Genomic DNA, 13,411 nt, shown 5'->3' with positions numbered 1-13,411 from the left:
GCAGCACCGCACATCAATCATAAACGTGCAGGCGCGCGCCTACGCGTACGGCGTTAGGCCCTAGATCTTTAATGCAGGCAGCATGCAGCATGCAGTGGTCAACAATCACTCATGTCACCTGGTCACTTGATGATGTACTTCAAATTTCAATCGGCAGAGACAGCAACTGCCCGAAGCGAAGGCGTTAACCTTAGTACCCACCCTAACCAGGTATTCCTTGGGACCTTAGTGGCAACCGTGTTTAGGTAATCCTTACTTTTAGGACACCTCTATTTTTTACGAGTTCTGTTCAAAACTGACTTTTGCAGATGTCTGTCCAGTTCCAAAGTGACTTTTGCAGGCTAAAGCTAGCTGGAGTTACGAGAGTTACCCAGCCCTGAGTTTTATCATTGGGTTGTCACCCAGCCCTGAGTTTTATCATTGGGTTGTCACCCAGCCCTGAGTTTTATCATTGGGTTGTCTCCCAGCCCTGAGTTTTATCATTGGGTTGTCACCCAGCCCTGAGTTTTATCATTGGGTTGTCACCCAGCCCTGAGTTTTATCATTGGGTTGTCTCCCAGCCCCGAGTTTTATCATTGGGTTGTCTATTAGGGCTGGAGCGCATTTTTCTCAAAACTTGTAATATTTGCAAAAAAAAATTGGAAAATGTTCAATTTTGTCCCCGTTACACACTAATTGCAACTGCAACTCACCCCAAACTTGCCTGGAATAACCATTACACAGGTCCTTGAAGTAAAAAACGATCCACGATGAAGATTCAGCCTACAATTGCAGTGAAAACAGGAGGAATAACCGCTAACTTGACAACCTTGCTGGATTGGCCAGGACCGCTATTGGTTTGTGCACAAAAAAAATTGTGTACAATGAATGGCGGTCGATTAACAGGCACAGAGAGCGATCGCTGTCAACTACTCGTTTTTGCCGGCTGCGCTGGCTGTTGGCGCATGACGTCACGCGGAAGCGTAACACCCGATGACTGTTTCATGCACTAGTATAAGGTTTACCACTCGCATCACAGCTTTGGTACTGGAACCGCAACCAATAGTGCATGAAACAGTCATCGGGTGTTACGCTTCCGCGTGACGTCATACGCCAACAGCCAGCGCAGCCGGTAAAACGAGTAGTTGACAGCGATCGCTCTCTGTGCCTGTTAATCGACCGCCATTCATTGTACACAATTTTTTTGTGCACAAACCAATAGCGGTCCTGGCCAATCCAGCAAGGTTGTCAAGTTAGCGGTTATTCCTCCTGTTTTCACTGCAATTGTAGGCTGAATCTTCATCGTGGATCGTTTTTTACTTCAAGGACCTGTGTAATGGTTATTCCAGGCAAGTTTGGGGTGAGTTGCAGTTGCAATTAGTGTGTAACGGGGACAAAATTGAACATTTTCCAATTTTTTTTTGCAAATACTACAAGTTTTGAGAAAAATGCGCTCCAGCCCTAATAGACAACCCAATGATAAAACTCAGGGCTGGGTAACTCCAGCTAGGCTAAAGCAGTCTTTAGAAGTCAAGAAGGTGTCATTGCCAATTGTTTAGATGTGCCAAGAAGTATCAGAATGTCAATTTTGAGTGTCATTTAGTCAACTGTTTTGGTGAGTCTTTCCCTTCCTATATAGGAACGGGGTCCTAAAAGTAAGGATTACCCGTGTTTATGCTTTTGGACTAAAAAAAAGCCTAGTCATGCTATTGCTATAGCTTGAGTAACTCAAGTCCGAGTAACTTGGACCCAACTTATCGCCTTTTTAACATTCGGACATATGGTCTGGCGATTAGTCAGAGCATGGAGGATAGAAATTAATTCCTTCCTCCATGGTCTGAGTAACTAGGAGGACTCTACCAGTGTGGCCACTCTGTTTTTTTTTCAAGATCGCCATCTACAATTTTTCAAGATTTTTCTAGCCCAGGTGGACCATCCCTTTCCTCCCTACGTAACGGAGGTAGTCGTATTGCAATGAAGACTTCGTCCAACCTGGGCTACTAGACCAGCCAACCTGTCCCATTTATGCAAAGTTTTTTTTGAAAGGATTGAAGCTCTTTTCAACAAATGTGCCTTTTTTTTTCAAATTTGCTGTTAATTTTCTGTCAAAATACTATTTTTGCAGAATCCTGCCAGAAATCTGCCCAAAAAATCCATTCTGTCAAATTTTCTGTCAAACTCTTTTTTTAACAAAAATTCTGTCAAAGTAAGCCGAAAATCGGCTAAAACGGTCACCGTGGCCTCTCCCGGAGAGGGCATCTAATATGAAGCGTGCGTCATGCATGCAGTGCCTAGCCTAAGCTACATACACTACAGGGTCTGACCGTAAGTGTAGCGCGCCAATGCTAAAAGAATTACAAAGTAAAAATAAAAGTCGCTAAAAAGCTCAGGTGTTCAGTGGAAAAAGTTGTCAAAGTTTCTACAAAGCATGTGGTTTTGTACTTTTAGTTGAAAATTTTCAAGATTTCTTGCTTTTTCATTTTTTTTTCAAGTTTTCAAGTTGGGTCTCAATTTTTCAAGATCTTGAAAATTTTTTCAAGCAGTGGCCACACTGGACTCTACGGATCGCTTTTTTAACATTTGGACATGGTCGGGCGTACTCCTAGTAGTGGAGCCTCATAGTTCTAGGAGTAGGTCGGGCACAACAGAATTCAAATCTAGTTTTTATGAAGATCTGATCCTAGAGGCCAAGGCCTTTCATCAGAAGAGGACCTGTAAGTACCTGTAAGTAAGTAAGATAGTAGAGTCCGAGATCGATGGCCCTATTGCGGTTACTACCAATTTTTTTGGACCATTTTCATTCGTACCCCAATCAAAATCTTCAGATTTTACCCCCAAAACTAGCTTGAGTAACTCCAGCTGACATGCTCCATATTCATTCACATGTAACGCTGGAGGCAAAACCTGTTCGTTAGAATGTGGTATCAGGAGACCCTAAAAAAATGGCCTCTCAAAAATTGTACATTTTCATCTCTAATATCCCACCCCAGAGTTCATTTACATACCTCATACATTCAGCAGTCATTTACGAAGCCTAATGATCGACTTGAAACAGACCACACAAAAAAAAAGTGAAAAATCTTGACGATTTTGGTGGCTTGTCCGTAAAAATACGCCAGTTCCAACGGCTGTCTTCCATTTTGTTTTACTAATTATGTAAATGTATGCATCACATGATGACATAAAAAAAAATCTGCGCGCGCGATGTATGTGAGTACCACACCGCTTTCTAGCACCGCAAGTGAGTTCAATTTTCGTCTGGTGCGTTGTCGCGGAAAGCAAGACAACGAGAATGCCCTCCACGGCAATGCACCAGACGAAACGTGAACACAGAATGATCGCGGTCATTTTCGGTTCGATCGCTCGGAGCGCGTGCGCCGCGGGGAGTACGTGCTTGCACTTGTACGCATGCGCATACTATCATTCCGCACCTACCGTACCAGCCTCGACTCCAGGGGTGCGTGCTCGTTCCTTACACTAACCCCTGGCTGTGGTGATGATGTAAATGACGCTGAATGGCTATTCGCAGCGTACTGCGCGCGCATTTCGAAGATTGCATGCCGGGCGCGCCCATAATGCGCTCGCGTGCTTTGCACGTAACGTCACGTACGAAAAAAAAATTATGATTCAAAAAGTCGCGATGCCTGTACGATATGGATTATGTCAGCCGCATTTTTCGCTAAAAAAAACCCTGTATCTGTGGTTACAAAGGCACGAAAGGGGTACGTACATTTAATACAAATCTTTGCTAATTAACACAACGTCCAAACGTTGTGTTTGAAAGGATTGATTCTTCAATATCATAACATTTTAAAGATGGCGTCGGCACGTAAAACAGATAAACTGCAGCCCTAATTATAATGTACCGTATTTTGGCACATTTAAATTACACAATTCCAGGGGTTACGATTGCGCAAGGCATGATGGGAAACAACATGGCGCTGCAAGATCTTACCCACGGGGCACGAGGTTGCTACCGTATCCCCCGCGGCGCGCTCCGAGCGAACCGAAAATTATCGTTCGATCATATCTGTGTGCACGTTCCAAGTGTCAGGTTGGCTCAGTGCGGAAAGGGCATATTTTTCATCATTTTGGCCTAAAAACCGACAGAATCCACCGATGTTTGTTTGGTGCACATAGCGTATGTCATGTGGTATTGTACGGAGTTTAGGGGCAAACTGTGCAGCGGTTCTGTTGGAAATAGCTTGGTTGTGATGGACGTTTTTGTACTTGGTTGGTGTTTTGTAGAGGCAAACAATTTTGCGGTGTAAGTTGTCTATGAGGCTCCACTACATGGAGCCTTATAGTTCTAGGAGTACCCAAAACGGTCTTCAAACTACCTTATGCGCCCCTGTAGGCTTCAGTGGGAATTAGAAATACAAATGGTGGTGGTTAGGTTCATATACCTTAGAGAAGAAAAGAGAAATTTCACCTTCAATTTGGAAACCGAGCCTCACCGAGCTGTCGTGCCACTGCGCAATAGCCGTAGCCTTGTTGCCATTTTGTGATTGGACGATTAACGACGTCCGGTTGTTCGCAGTTTAATAAGTCCAACGTATGCGAGTACGACGTGCGTATATCATGTATTGTTTTTATATTGGCAAAATAAAATGAATGAATGAATGAATGAAGTAAAGAAAGGGGTTGATTTATTTTAAAATCAAAACAATACTTAAAAAGAAACCAAGGATCAAATTTTATACGCAAACGTGAATATGTATATAAAATTAATAAATTTAGATGCATAAAAAAAAACCTAAAGAAAGAAGTAATTCTTCCATTTCTAACTGCTTTATGCACAAATGTCCAACAAATCATTGTGATATTCTTTGGATAAGATCATTCCATTTCCATTTTACATCGAACTGTCAAGATCTTCACACGTATGGGTTTTGTGAAGTGATAAAGTTGTTCCTGCGCGTATATGTCACACAAAAATCCTGCAAGATCTGGTCTTGTATGAGTATGTACACGCCCGTACGTAATGTACATGATCGGTACGTCCATTGAACCCAACGTCGTTATTGTCCAATCACGTGTGTGCACGCGTACACCAGCGCAGCCTGCACATATCGCATACACGGCTATACATATGGTATACACGGCTATGCGATATGTGCAGGCTGCGCTGTTCAGGAAACAGTCGCCGGTGTACGCATGCACACACGATATGCCCGACTGTGATTGCGGGCGTGTGCTTGGCCGGCGCGTCGTACGTCATCAGTTTGACCTCACAATTTGAATGAATCGTACACAACAACAACATTCAAGATGGAGGTTACTGACACGACAGCTCGGTGAGGCTCGGTTTCCGAATTGAAGGTGAAATTTCTCTTTTCTTCTCTAAGGTATGTAAACCTAACCACCACCATTTTGTATTTTCACTTCCCACTGAAGCCTACAGGGGCGCATAAGGCAGTTTGAAGACCGTTTTGGGGTGAAATCTGACGATTTTGATTGGGGGTACGAGTGAAAATGGTAAAAAAATAATAAATAGTAACCGCATAAGGGCCATCGATCTCGGACTCTACTATCGCCCGACCATGTCCAAATGTTAAAAAAGCGATCTGTAGAGTCCTAGTTACTCGGACTTATTTTTCGGGGCATTCACAAGGGGTTCACAATAATATCGGAAAATCATGCCAAAATAAATTTTTCTTCTAAATTTGTTACGGGTAAATAAACTCGCAATTTATGAACCAGGCATGCAACTTTTCCTCGAATCAGCTGATTTCCTCTTTTTTTACTTCCCATGTGTGCCATTGAAAATAGAAAAATACTGTACAAAGTCTGGGAAAAATTTGAATTTCCTCTTTTTTTTGTGATTTCCCAGTTGCATGCCTGATGAACAGGAGTGTTTAGAACTTGATGAAATTTAACTTTCTGTGAAATTTCAGTGAAAACTTTTGCTGTAGGTAGGCGCTACAGGTGAAAAATCAAAGTGCGCCACGTTGGGGGCCGAGCCACGTTAGGGTACAGCAACAATATAGGGTCCTAGCTAGCCCAGGTGGACTCCCTTTCCTCCCTACGTTACGGAGGGAGTCCAGGGTATGATCGTTTCTGAAGGGCTTTATAGCTTTTTGAAGGGCTTTATAGTTTTCTGAAGGGCTTTATAGTTTTCTGACAGGCTTTATAGTTTTCTGATGGGCTTTATAATTTCTGAGGGGCTTTATAGTTTTCTGAAGGGCTTTATAGTTTTCTGAAGGGCTTTATAGTTTTCTGACAGGCTTTATAGTTTTCTGATGGGCTTTATAATTTCTGAAGGGCTTGATAGTTTTTTGAAGGGCTTTATAGTTTTCTGAAGGGCTTTATAGTTTTCTGACAGGCTTTATAGTTTTCTGATGGGCTTTATAGTTTTCTGACAGGCTTTATAGTTTTCTGATGGGCTTTATAATTTCTGAAGGGCTTTATAGTTTTCTGAAGGGCTTTATAGTTTTCTGAAGGGCTTTATAGTTTTCTGACAGGCTTTATAGTTTTCTGAAGGGCTTTATAATTTCTGAAGGGCTTTATAGTTTTCTGAAGGGCTTTATAGTTTTCTGAAGGGCTTTATAGTTTTCTGACAGGCTTTATAGTTTTCTGATGGGCTTTATAATTTCTGAAGGGCTTTATAGTTTTTTGAAGGGCTTTATAGTTTTCTGAAGGGCTTTATAGTTTTACGGTGTAAATTGTAATTTTTGCCAGCATCATCTGTCATGCGTTAAAATGCACACGAGCCTTAACGTGAAATCTGTTTGGGTTTTCCATGTTTGTTGGGTTGTTTGTTTGTTTGTTTGTTTATTATTCAGCAATATGCCAGGATAGCCCACGAAATTCTCTCAACTTGCTTCCAGTGGGGTCCCTTGGAAGGATTGGTAGAAGATGTGGAAGGAAGTTACAGTTTTAGTGGTGAGAGGAAAACCCCAGAATCATATTCTAGGGAAAACCCATTGAATCAGGCAGGGACTGAAAACCCCATCCACATATTGGCCCAGGCAGGTATTGAACTAAGGTCATACCGTGGAAGGCGAGGAAAGTACTGCTAGTCACTACACCTGTAGTATTAGGGACCCAGAGTAACCTTAAAGGTTTGTTTTCATTTTGATGTGTTACTGTTATTACATGTGGCGAATCACTATTTAATGGCACACACAGGGTCATGGCTTGGAACCCCAACTATGCACGTTTGTGATTGTTTTTCTCATACATGTGGTCTCAGATAGAACTGTGTATGGAGATCGTATAAAGTTTTGTTGGTGGAGTCTAAATATTTTATATTGACAACAGCTGTATTTATAAGCAGCCCCCATATGCTGACGAAAAACCAATGAGAATTTCCCCCACGCTAATAAAAATGACACACCACTCTGGAAACCATTATTGTAAACTCTTGTAAACTCTTGTTTCCCCCAACTGACATTTGTCTCCAACATGTACAAAGCCACTATTTTGTATTTCCCCCAACCTGAATGACAGTTTGGTGAGACATTTGATTAACTAATTACCTTTCGATATAAACAGGCTGCTGTGTGCAAGTTGGTGAAAGGTCAGCAAACATGATGGGAGAAGGAGACAGTGATGGCACATTCTGGAAGCAGCATCATCGTGAACATGGTCCCAAGACAAATGCCAAGAAATGGACTGATAAGGATAACAATCCATGTGTAGCAGTAAGTTGCAGTTTGGTTTGTGATATATGCTAGGACATTGAAGGATTATGCGCTTGAAATTGAAGAAAGGATACCAAGGGAGTAGCAATGGATACCAAGGGATCTTATGAATAGGATACCAAGGGAGTTCAGCCTACCCTACATGGCAACCAAGGGATTTCACTTTATCCTAGATAGAAACCAAGGGAGTTCAACTTACTCTACATAGATAACAAGGGAGTTCAGCTTACACTAGATTATGGATTATGTGCTGGGAATTAAAGACTGGATACCAAGGGAGTTCAGCTTACCCTAGACAGATACCAAGGGAGATCAGCTTACCCTACATAGATGCCAAGGGAGTTCAGCTTACTCTAGATAGATACCAAGTCAGGTCCCCTTACCCTAGATATATACAATGTACCAAGGAATTCCGCTTACCCTAGATAAATACATGTACAAAGGAAGTTCAGCTTACCCTAGATAGATATCAAGGGATTCAACTACCCCTAGATACCAAGGGAATTCAGCTTACCCTAGTTAGATACCTATGGAATTCAAATTACCCTAGATAAATACCAAGTGAGTTCAGCAGTTCAGCTTACCCTAGATATATACTAAGGGAGTTCAGCTTACCCTAGATAGCTATCAAGGGAGTTCAGCTGACCCTAGATAGATTCCAAGGGAGTTCAGCTTACCTTGGATAGATACTAAGGGAGTTACTAAGCGAGGTCAGCTGACCCTAGATAGATACTAAGGGAGTTCAGCTTACCCTAGATAGATACTAAGGGAGTTCAGCTTACCCTAGATATATACTAAGGGAGTTCAGCTTACCCTAGATAGATATCAAGGGAGTTCAGCTGACCCTAGAAAGATATCAACCCTGGATTTTCAACCCTGGTCCCTCCCAGGGTTGATTTCGATCCGGTTAGAGCATGCTACCCGGGTCAGAACCGGGTTAAAATTTTAGAAGTGGGAAAAGGGTTGAAAAAAATCTCGGGGGTTGGAACTAGTTCCAACCGGAAATTTTGGACAGTGTGAAAAGGCCTTAAGGGAGTTCAGCTTACCCTAGATAGATACTAAGGGAATTCAGCTTACCCTAGATAGATACTAAGGGAGTTCAGCTTACCCAAGATAGATACCGAGTGAGTTCAGTTTACCCTAGATAGATACTAAGGGAATTCAGCTTACCCTAGATAGATACTAAGGGAGTTCAGCTTACTCTAGATAGATACCAAGTGAGTTCAGTTTACCCTAGATAGATACTAAGGGAGTTTAGCTTACCCTAGATAGATAACAAGGGAATTCAGCTTACCCTAGAAAGATACCAAGGGAGTTCAGCTTACTGTAGATAGATACCAAGGGAGTTCAGCTTACCCTAGATAGATACTAAGGGAGTTCAGCCTACCCAAGATAGATACCAAGTGAGTTCAGCCTACCCTAGATGGATACTAAGGGAGTTCAGCTTACCCTAGATAGATACTAATGGAATTCAGCTTACCCAAGATAGGTACCAAGTGAGTTCAGTTTACCCTGGATAGATACTAAGGGAGTTCAGCTTACCCCAGATAGATACCAAGGGCGTTCAGCTTACCCTAGATAGATACCAAGGGAGTTCAGTTACCCTAGATAGATACCGGTACTGAGGGAGTTCAGCTTCCCATATATAGATACTAAGGGAGTTCAGCTGACCCTAGATAGATACCAAGGGAGTTCAGCCTACCCTAGATAGAGACTAAGGGAGTTCAGCTGACCCTAGATAGACACCAAGGGAGTTCAGCCTACCCTAGATAGATACTGAGGGAGTTCAGCTGACCCTAGATAGACACCAAGGGAGTTCAGCCTACCCTAGATAGATACTGAGGGAGTTCAGCTTGCCATAGATAGATACTAAGGGAGTTCAGCCTACCCTAGATAGATACCAAGGGAGTTCAGCTTACCCTAGATAGATACCAAGGGAAATCTTGATCTTCATGTGCATGTTACTTACGCAATTCATTTTAGACTCTTATTTGTACATGCATAAAAAATTCCAAATTTTATTTGAAAAATCCACATTAAAAAAAAGTGTTTGTATTTATTTTTATTACATTGTTTGCAGTGGGGCAATGTTTATCCTTGCACTTGACCCACACTTAATTCCTTTGTTTTAGTGGCACAGAGTAAAGCAGGGAATCTGTACTTTATCAAACACATGAACATAGTTTCGGTTGTAACTTCATCACATCCCATATCAGATGTTATAAATGTATTTTTCCATTTCTGTTGTTTCAGGAAGCCAATGCATCATACAAGTGTCTTCATGAAACTAACTTTGACAGAAAGTCCTGCCAGACCTATTTTGTGAATTACCAAAACTGTCAGCGATTTTGGGTAAGATGATAAAAAATGGTTACTTTGAACCATATGCCCTGGAAACAGTGGTGTATTGGCAAGTAGGGGGTGTGGTGGATGACCATACCACAAAATCCAATAAATTCCTGGCTGTGGAAATTCAAAGGGGGGGGGGGGAGATAACATGGTGCACTAGGGGGCACTGTTTATAACACAAACGTACATGTGATGGAAATTGCATGCTTATAATAAGATTCCTTAACCTTGCATCAAAACTGCATTTAAAGCTTTTGCACTGTTTGCCCTTTTGCAAAATTATTCCATACATTTGGAACGTTTGAATGTTATAAGATAATCTCAAAATCTGCATTTTAAAAAACTTTTCACCACAAAAATCGTTTGGAAAAATTGTAAACTTATGTGTTGCAATTCTATTTTATAATTTATTTTTTTGTGGATAGCATACAGATACACCTTGATTACCATTTTAAATGTCTGTGTATATTTTTGTATACAGCTGAAAATATCAAAAGAGAGGCGGAAACTTGGGATCAAACCACCACTTCCTACAGCTGAGGAAAGGAACAAAATTCTTCAAGATATAGGATAAGAAGCATTCACAGTTTCACAAAGGCTCTTAAATTTATGTTAGATTGATACTTCATTAAGTCATCAGAGGTCATGTTCATCATCATCACAGAGTTCTGGAAATCATCAATCCGGGGAGATAGAAGAACAAAACTCTGTGGAAAGGTGGGATGCTCATGACAAAATAATAATGGATAATGAAACACAGAGAGACAAGGGAGACTCACATTGTGTGATGGTCTGAAATTCTGCAAGAATTGGATCTGACATCATGGGAGAACCAAATACATCCACATGTACACGCAGACACTGCAGCTTGGATTCATCTAAAGCTCCTAGTCCTGCTGACAGATAGGACTTTTCATTATTACCATCCCTCAACAAGCGACTAGATAGATATTTTTAATATATGTATGCTCAGAATAGTTGTTTAATAAAATTAAAGTGTGATTTGGTCTCCATCTATATGCATATTTCGTCACCGACACCACGAACTGACACCCTCTGCATCACATGTGTACAAAAAAATTTGAAAATTCAAATTTTCTTTTTTTGCCGAAGTTTAACATGACGAAGTTAAAATTGCTGAAATCATCTAACATAAGCAAATTTTACAATGAATTTTCAAGAAATTGGTCAATTCTGGTGTTTTCTGTTACCACAAAGTAACACTGCACAGGGTGTCAATTCGTGAAAACAAAAATTTATGTGTTTTCGGAGAGTGCGCGCATGCAATAGCGTTAGAGAGTGTCAGTTCGTGAAAACCAAAATTGACGTGCTTTTGGAGAGTGCGCGCGCACGCATGCGCAGTGTGTGCGCGCACTCTCCCAAAACACGTCAATTTTTTTTTCACGAACTGACACTCCCTAACGCTATTGCTTGCGCGCACTCTCCGAGAACACATACATTTTCGTTTTCACGAACTGACACCCGTCTTAATCATTTAATTACTAATTAACTAAGCATATTTTCACAATATAATGTTTATAAATGAGTAGTTAAAGCATTTTCACGCTAAGTGATACTAAAACCTCTAAGATAGATGGATTATTTTACTGAGCAAATTTGTGTCAAACCTTTAAAAGCGTTTTTCTCCGATTTGTATTTCTGCAACTCTGACCACCAGGTGTCAGTTCGTGGTGTCGGTGACGATTTGAACCCTAACCCTCTAGGCCTTTTTGCTAAGAACCATCCTCAATCCTCCAAAATCCTCCAAAATTTTACAACCGCACCTTAATTCTTCAAAATTTTCAGACAGTCCTGCCTCAAAATGCATTCATCCTCAATCCTCCAAAATCCTCATCCAAAAATGTTGCACTTATGTTCAAATGAAGGGTACCCATCAGCCCCTCAATCGTTCAAAATAGTCATTGAGTCCTGCCTCAAAATACTATTCAGCCTCAATCCTCCAAAATCCTTTTCTAAAAAAATACCATTCAGCCTCAATCCTCCAAAATCCTTTTCTGAAAAATATCATTCAGCCTCAATCCTCCAAAACCACAAGGAGGATTTTGGAGGATTGAGGATGGTCAGGGTTAATACTCGGGTATATTCCCGATGATGGAGTGATGGCACATTGTGTTGTGTCTCCAACATACATGGAATCTGAAACTGACCAGTCCATTTTGAAAGACTCCGTGAAATGAAACTGGCAATAAAACATTGTGTGCAAACCCATTCCTCTGAACTGTGTGAAATAATGAGACTTGATGTTTTTTTTCACTGTGTACGTTGGTTTCAATATTCGAGTAGACCGCATTTTTCTAATTGATGGGGGATGCTCCTCAAAGCCATCAACCTAAACAGATAATGTGTATGAACTGATCACTGGAGAAGATTTCAGTTTGACAATGGTCCAGTTCCACAGCCACCTGAAAGATTACCCCATCTACAGTGCAATGAAATTGGTGTTGGGGTATACTGAGAGAGACAAGGGTCGGGCTGTCGTCACTTCAATTAGGCTTGACTACGCTAACGCCTTGCTCAAAGGAATTTCGTCCTCGGATGTCCAGCGGCTGCAACAGGTTCAAAACCGTGCTGCCAAATTAATCCACAAATGTAGGAAGTTTGAACACGTTACACCTCTCCTCCATCAACTTCACTGGCTCCCGGCCCACCACCGAATCGTCTTCACGATCCTCATCATAGTCTACACATGTCTCCATAACAACGCCCCTTCATATCTCACCACTCTCATTGACGTGTATCACCCCAGACGACCTGGCCTTCGGTCCGGTTCAGACAACACACTGCTTGTAGTTCCCCCACGTCTTTGGAACAGTCTTCCAAGGGAAATGCGCTCAGCACAAACACTTCAAGGGTTCAAGAACTGTCTCAAGAGTCAAGACTTTTCTGTTCAATCGTTAATCTGCTTTCACAGTTTTCACAGTTTTGAGTCTAAGTTTCTGTAACTAACTTTGCTGTTAAGCGCTGTAAACCTTATGTGTAAGAGCGCTCTATAAATGCTTATTATTATTATTAGGGTCCTTGGGGAATGTTGTGGTGTTTTGGGAACAGAGGAAGGATTGAATTTGGAAGGATTGAGTAAGAACTAATGGTGGGGAGTGGGTGGGGAGTTTGAGGATGGATGTGTCGTTTGGGACTAGGGCAGGATTAATGTTTAGGGAACTGCGGTGGAGGACTGAAGGAGAATTGATGGTGTGTACTGTATAGCAATGAAATGTTTGGATTCACTGATGACCCCCCACCCCCGGCCAAAAAAAGTGTCATCGACTTTAAGAAACACTAATTTGTTTTAACAAGTGGTGAGCCAGGTTCCACAGCTAATCAGGCGAACACATGCAAAAATGAGAATCGGGACTACTTTTTTTAGTTTGCAGTTTCTGACTTTGTACATGAACATGTACCACAATATCACCACTCCA

At 41.5% G+C, this 13,411-nt stretch overlaps 1 protein-coding gene across 1 annotated transcript; it reads left to right on the top strand.

Annotated features, from left to right (window-relative positions):
- The first annotated feature begins 20 nt into the window (after positions 1–20).
- LOC119728677 lies at positions 21–10,976 on the top strand. Its single transcript, XM_038200996.1, has 5 exons — positions 21–210; positions 6,765–6,864; positions 7,477–7,625; positions 9,879–9,977; positions 10,456–10,976. The coding sequence occupies exons 1-5, from the start codon at positions 112–114 to the stop codon at positions 10,546–10,548; spliced, it is 540 nt and encodes a 179-aa protein (XP_038056924.1). The 5' UTR covers positions 21–111; the 3' UTR covers positions 10,549–10,976.
- Positions 10,977–13,411: the final 2,435 nt, after the last annotated feature.

The sequence above is a fragment of the Patiria miniata genome, unplaced genomic scaffold (assembly GCF_015706575.1).
Source record: "Patiria miniata isolate m_02_andy unplaced genomic scaffold, ASM1570657v1 HiC_scaffold_20, whole genome shotgun sequence".
NCBI classification, from domain to species: Eukaryota; Metazoa; Echinodermata; class Asteroidea; order Valvatida; family Asterinidae; genus Patiria; species Patiria miniata.
Note: the sequence above shows the minus strand (reverse complement) of the source record. Positions and strands in the feature narration are given on the sequence as shown.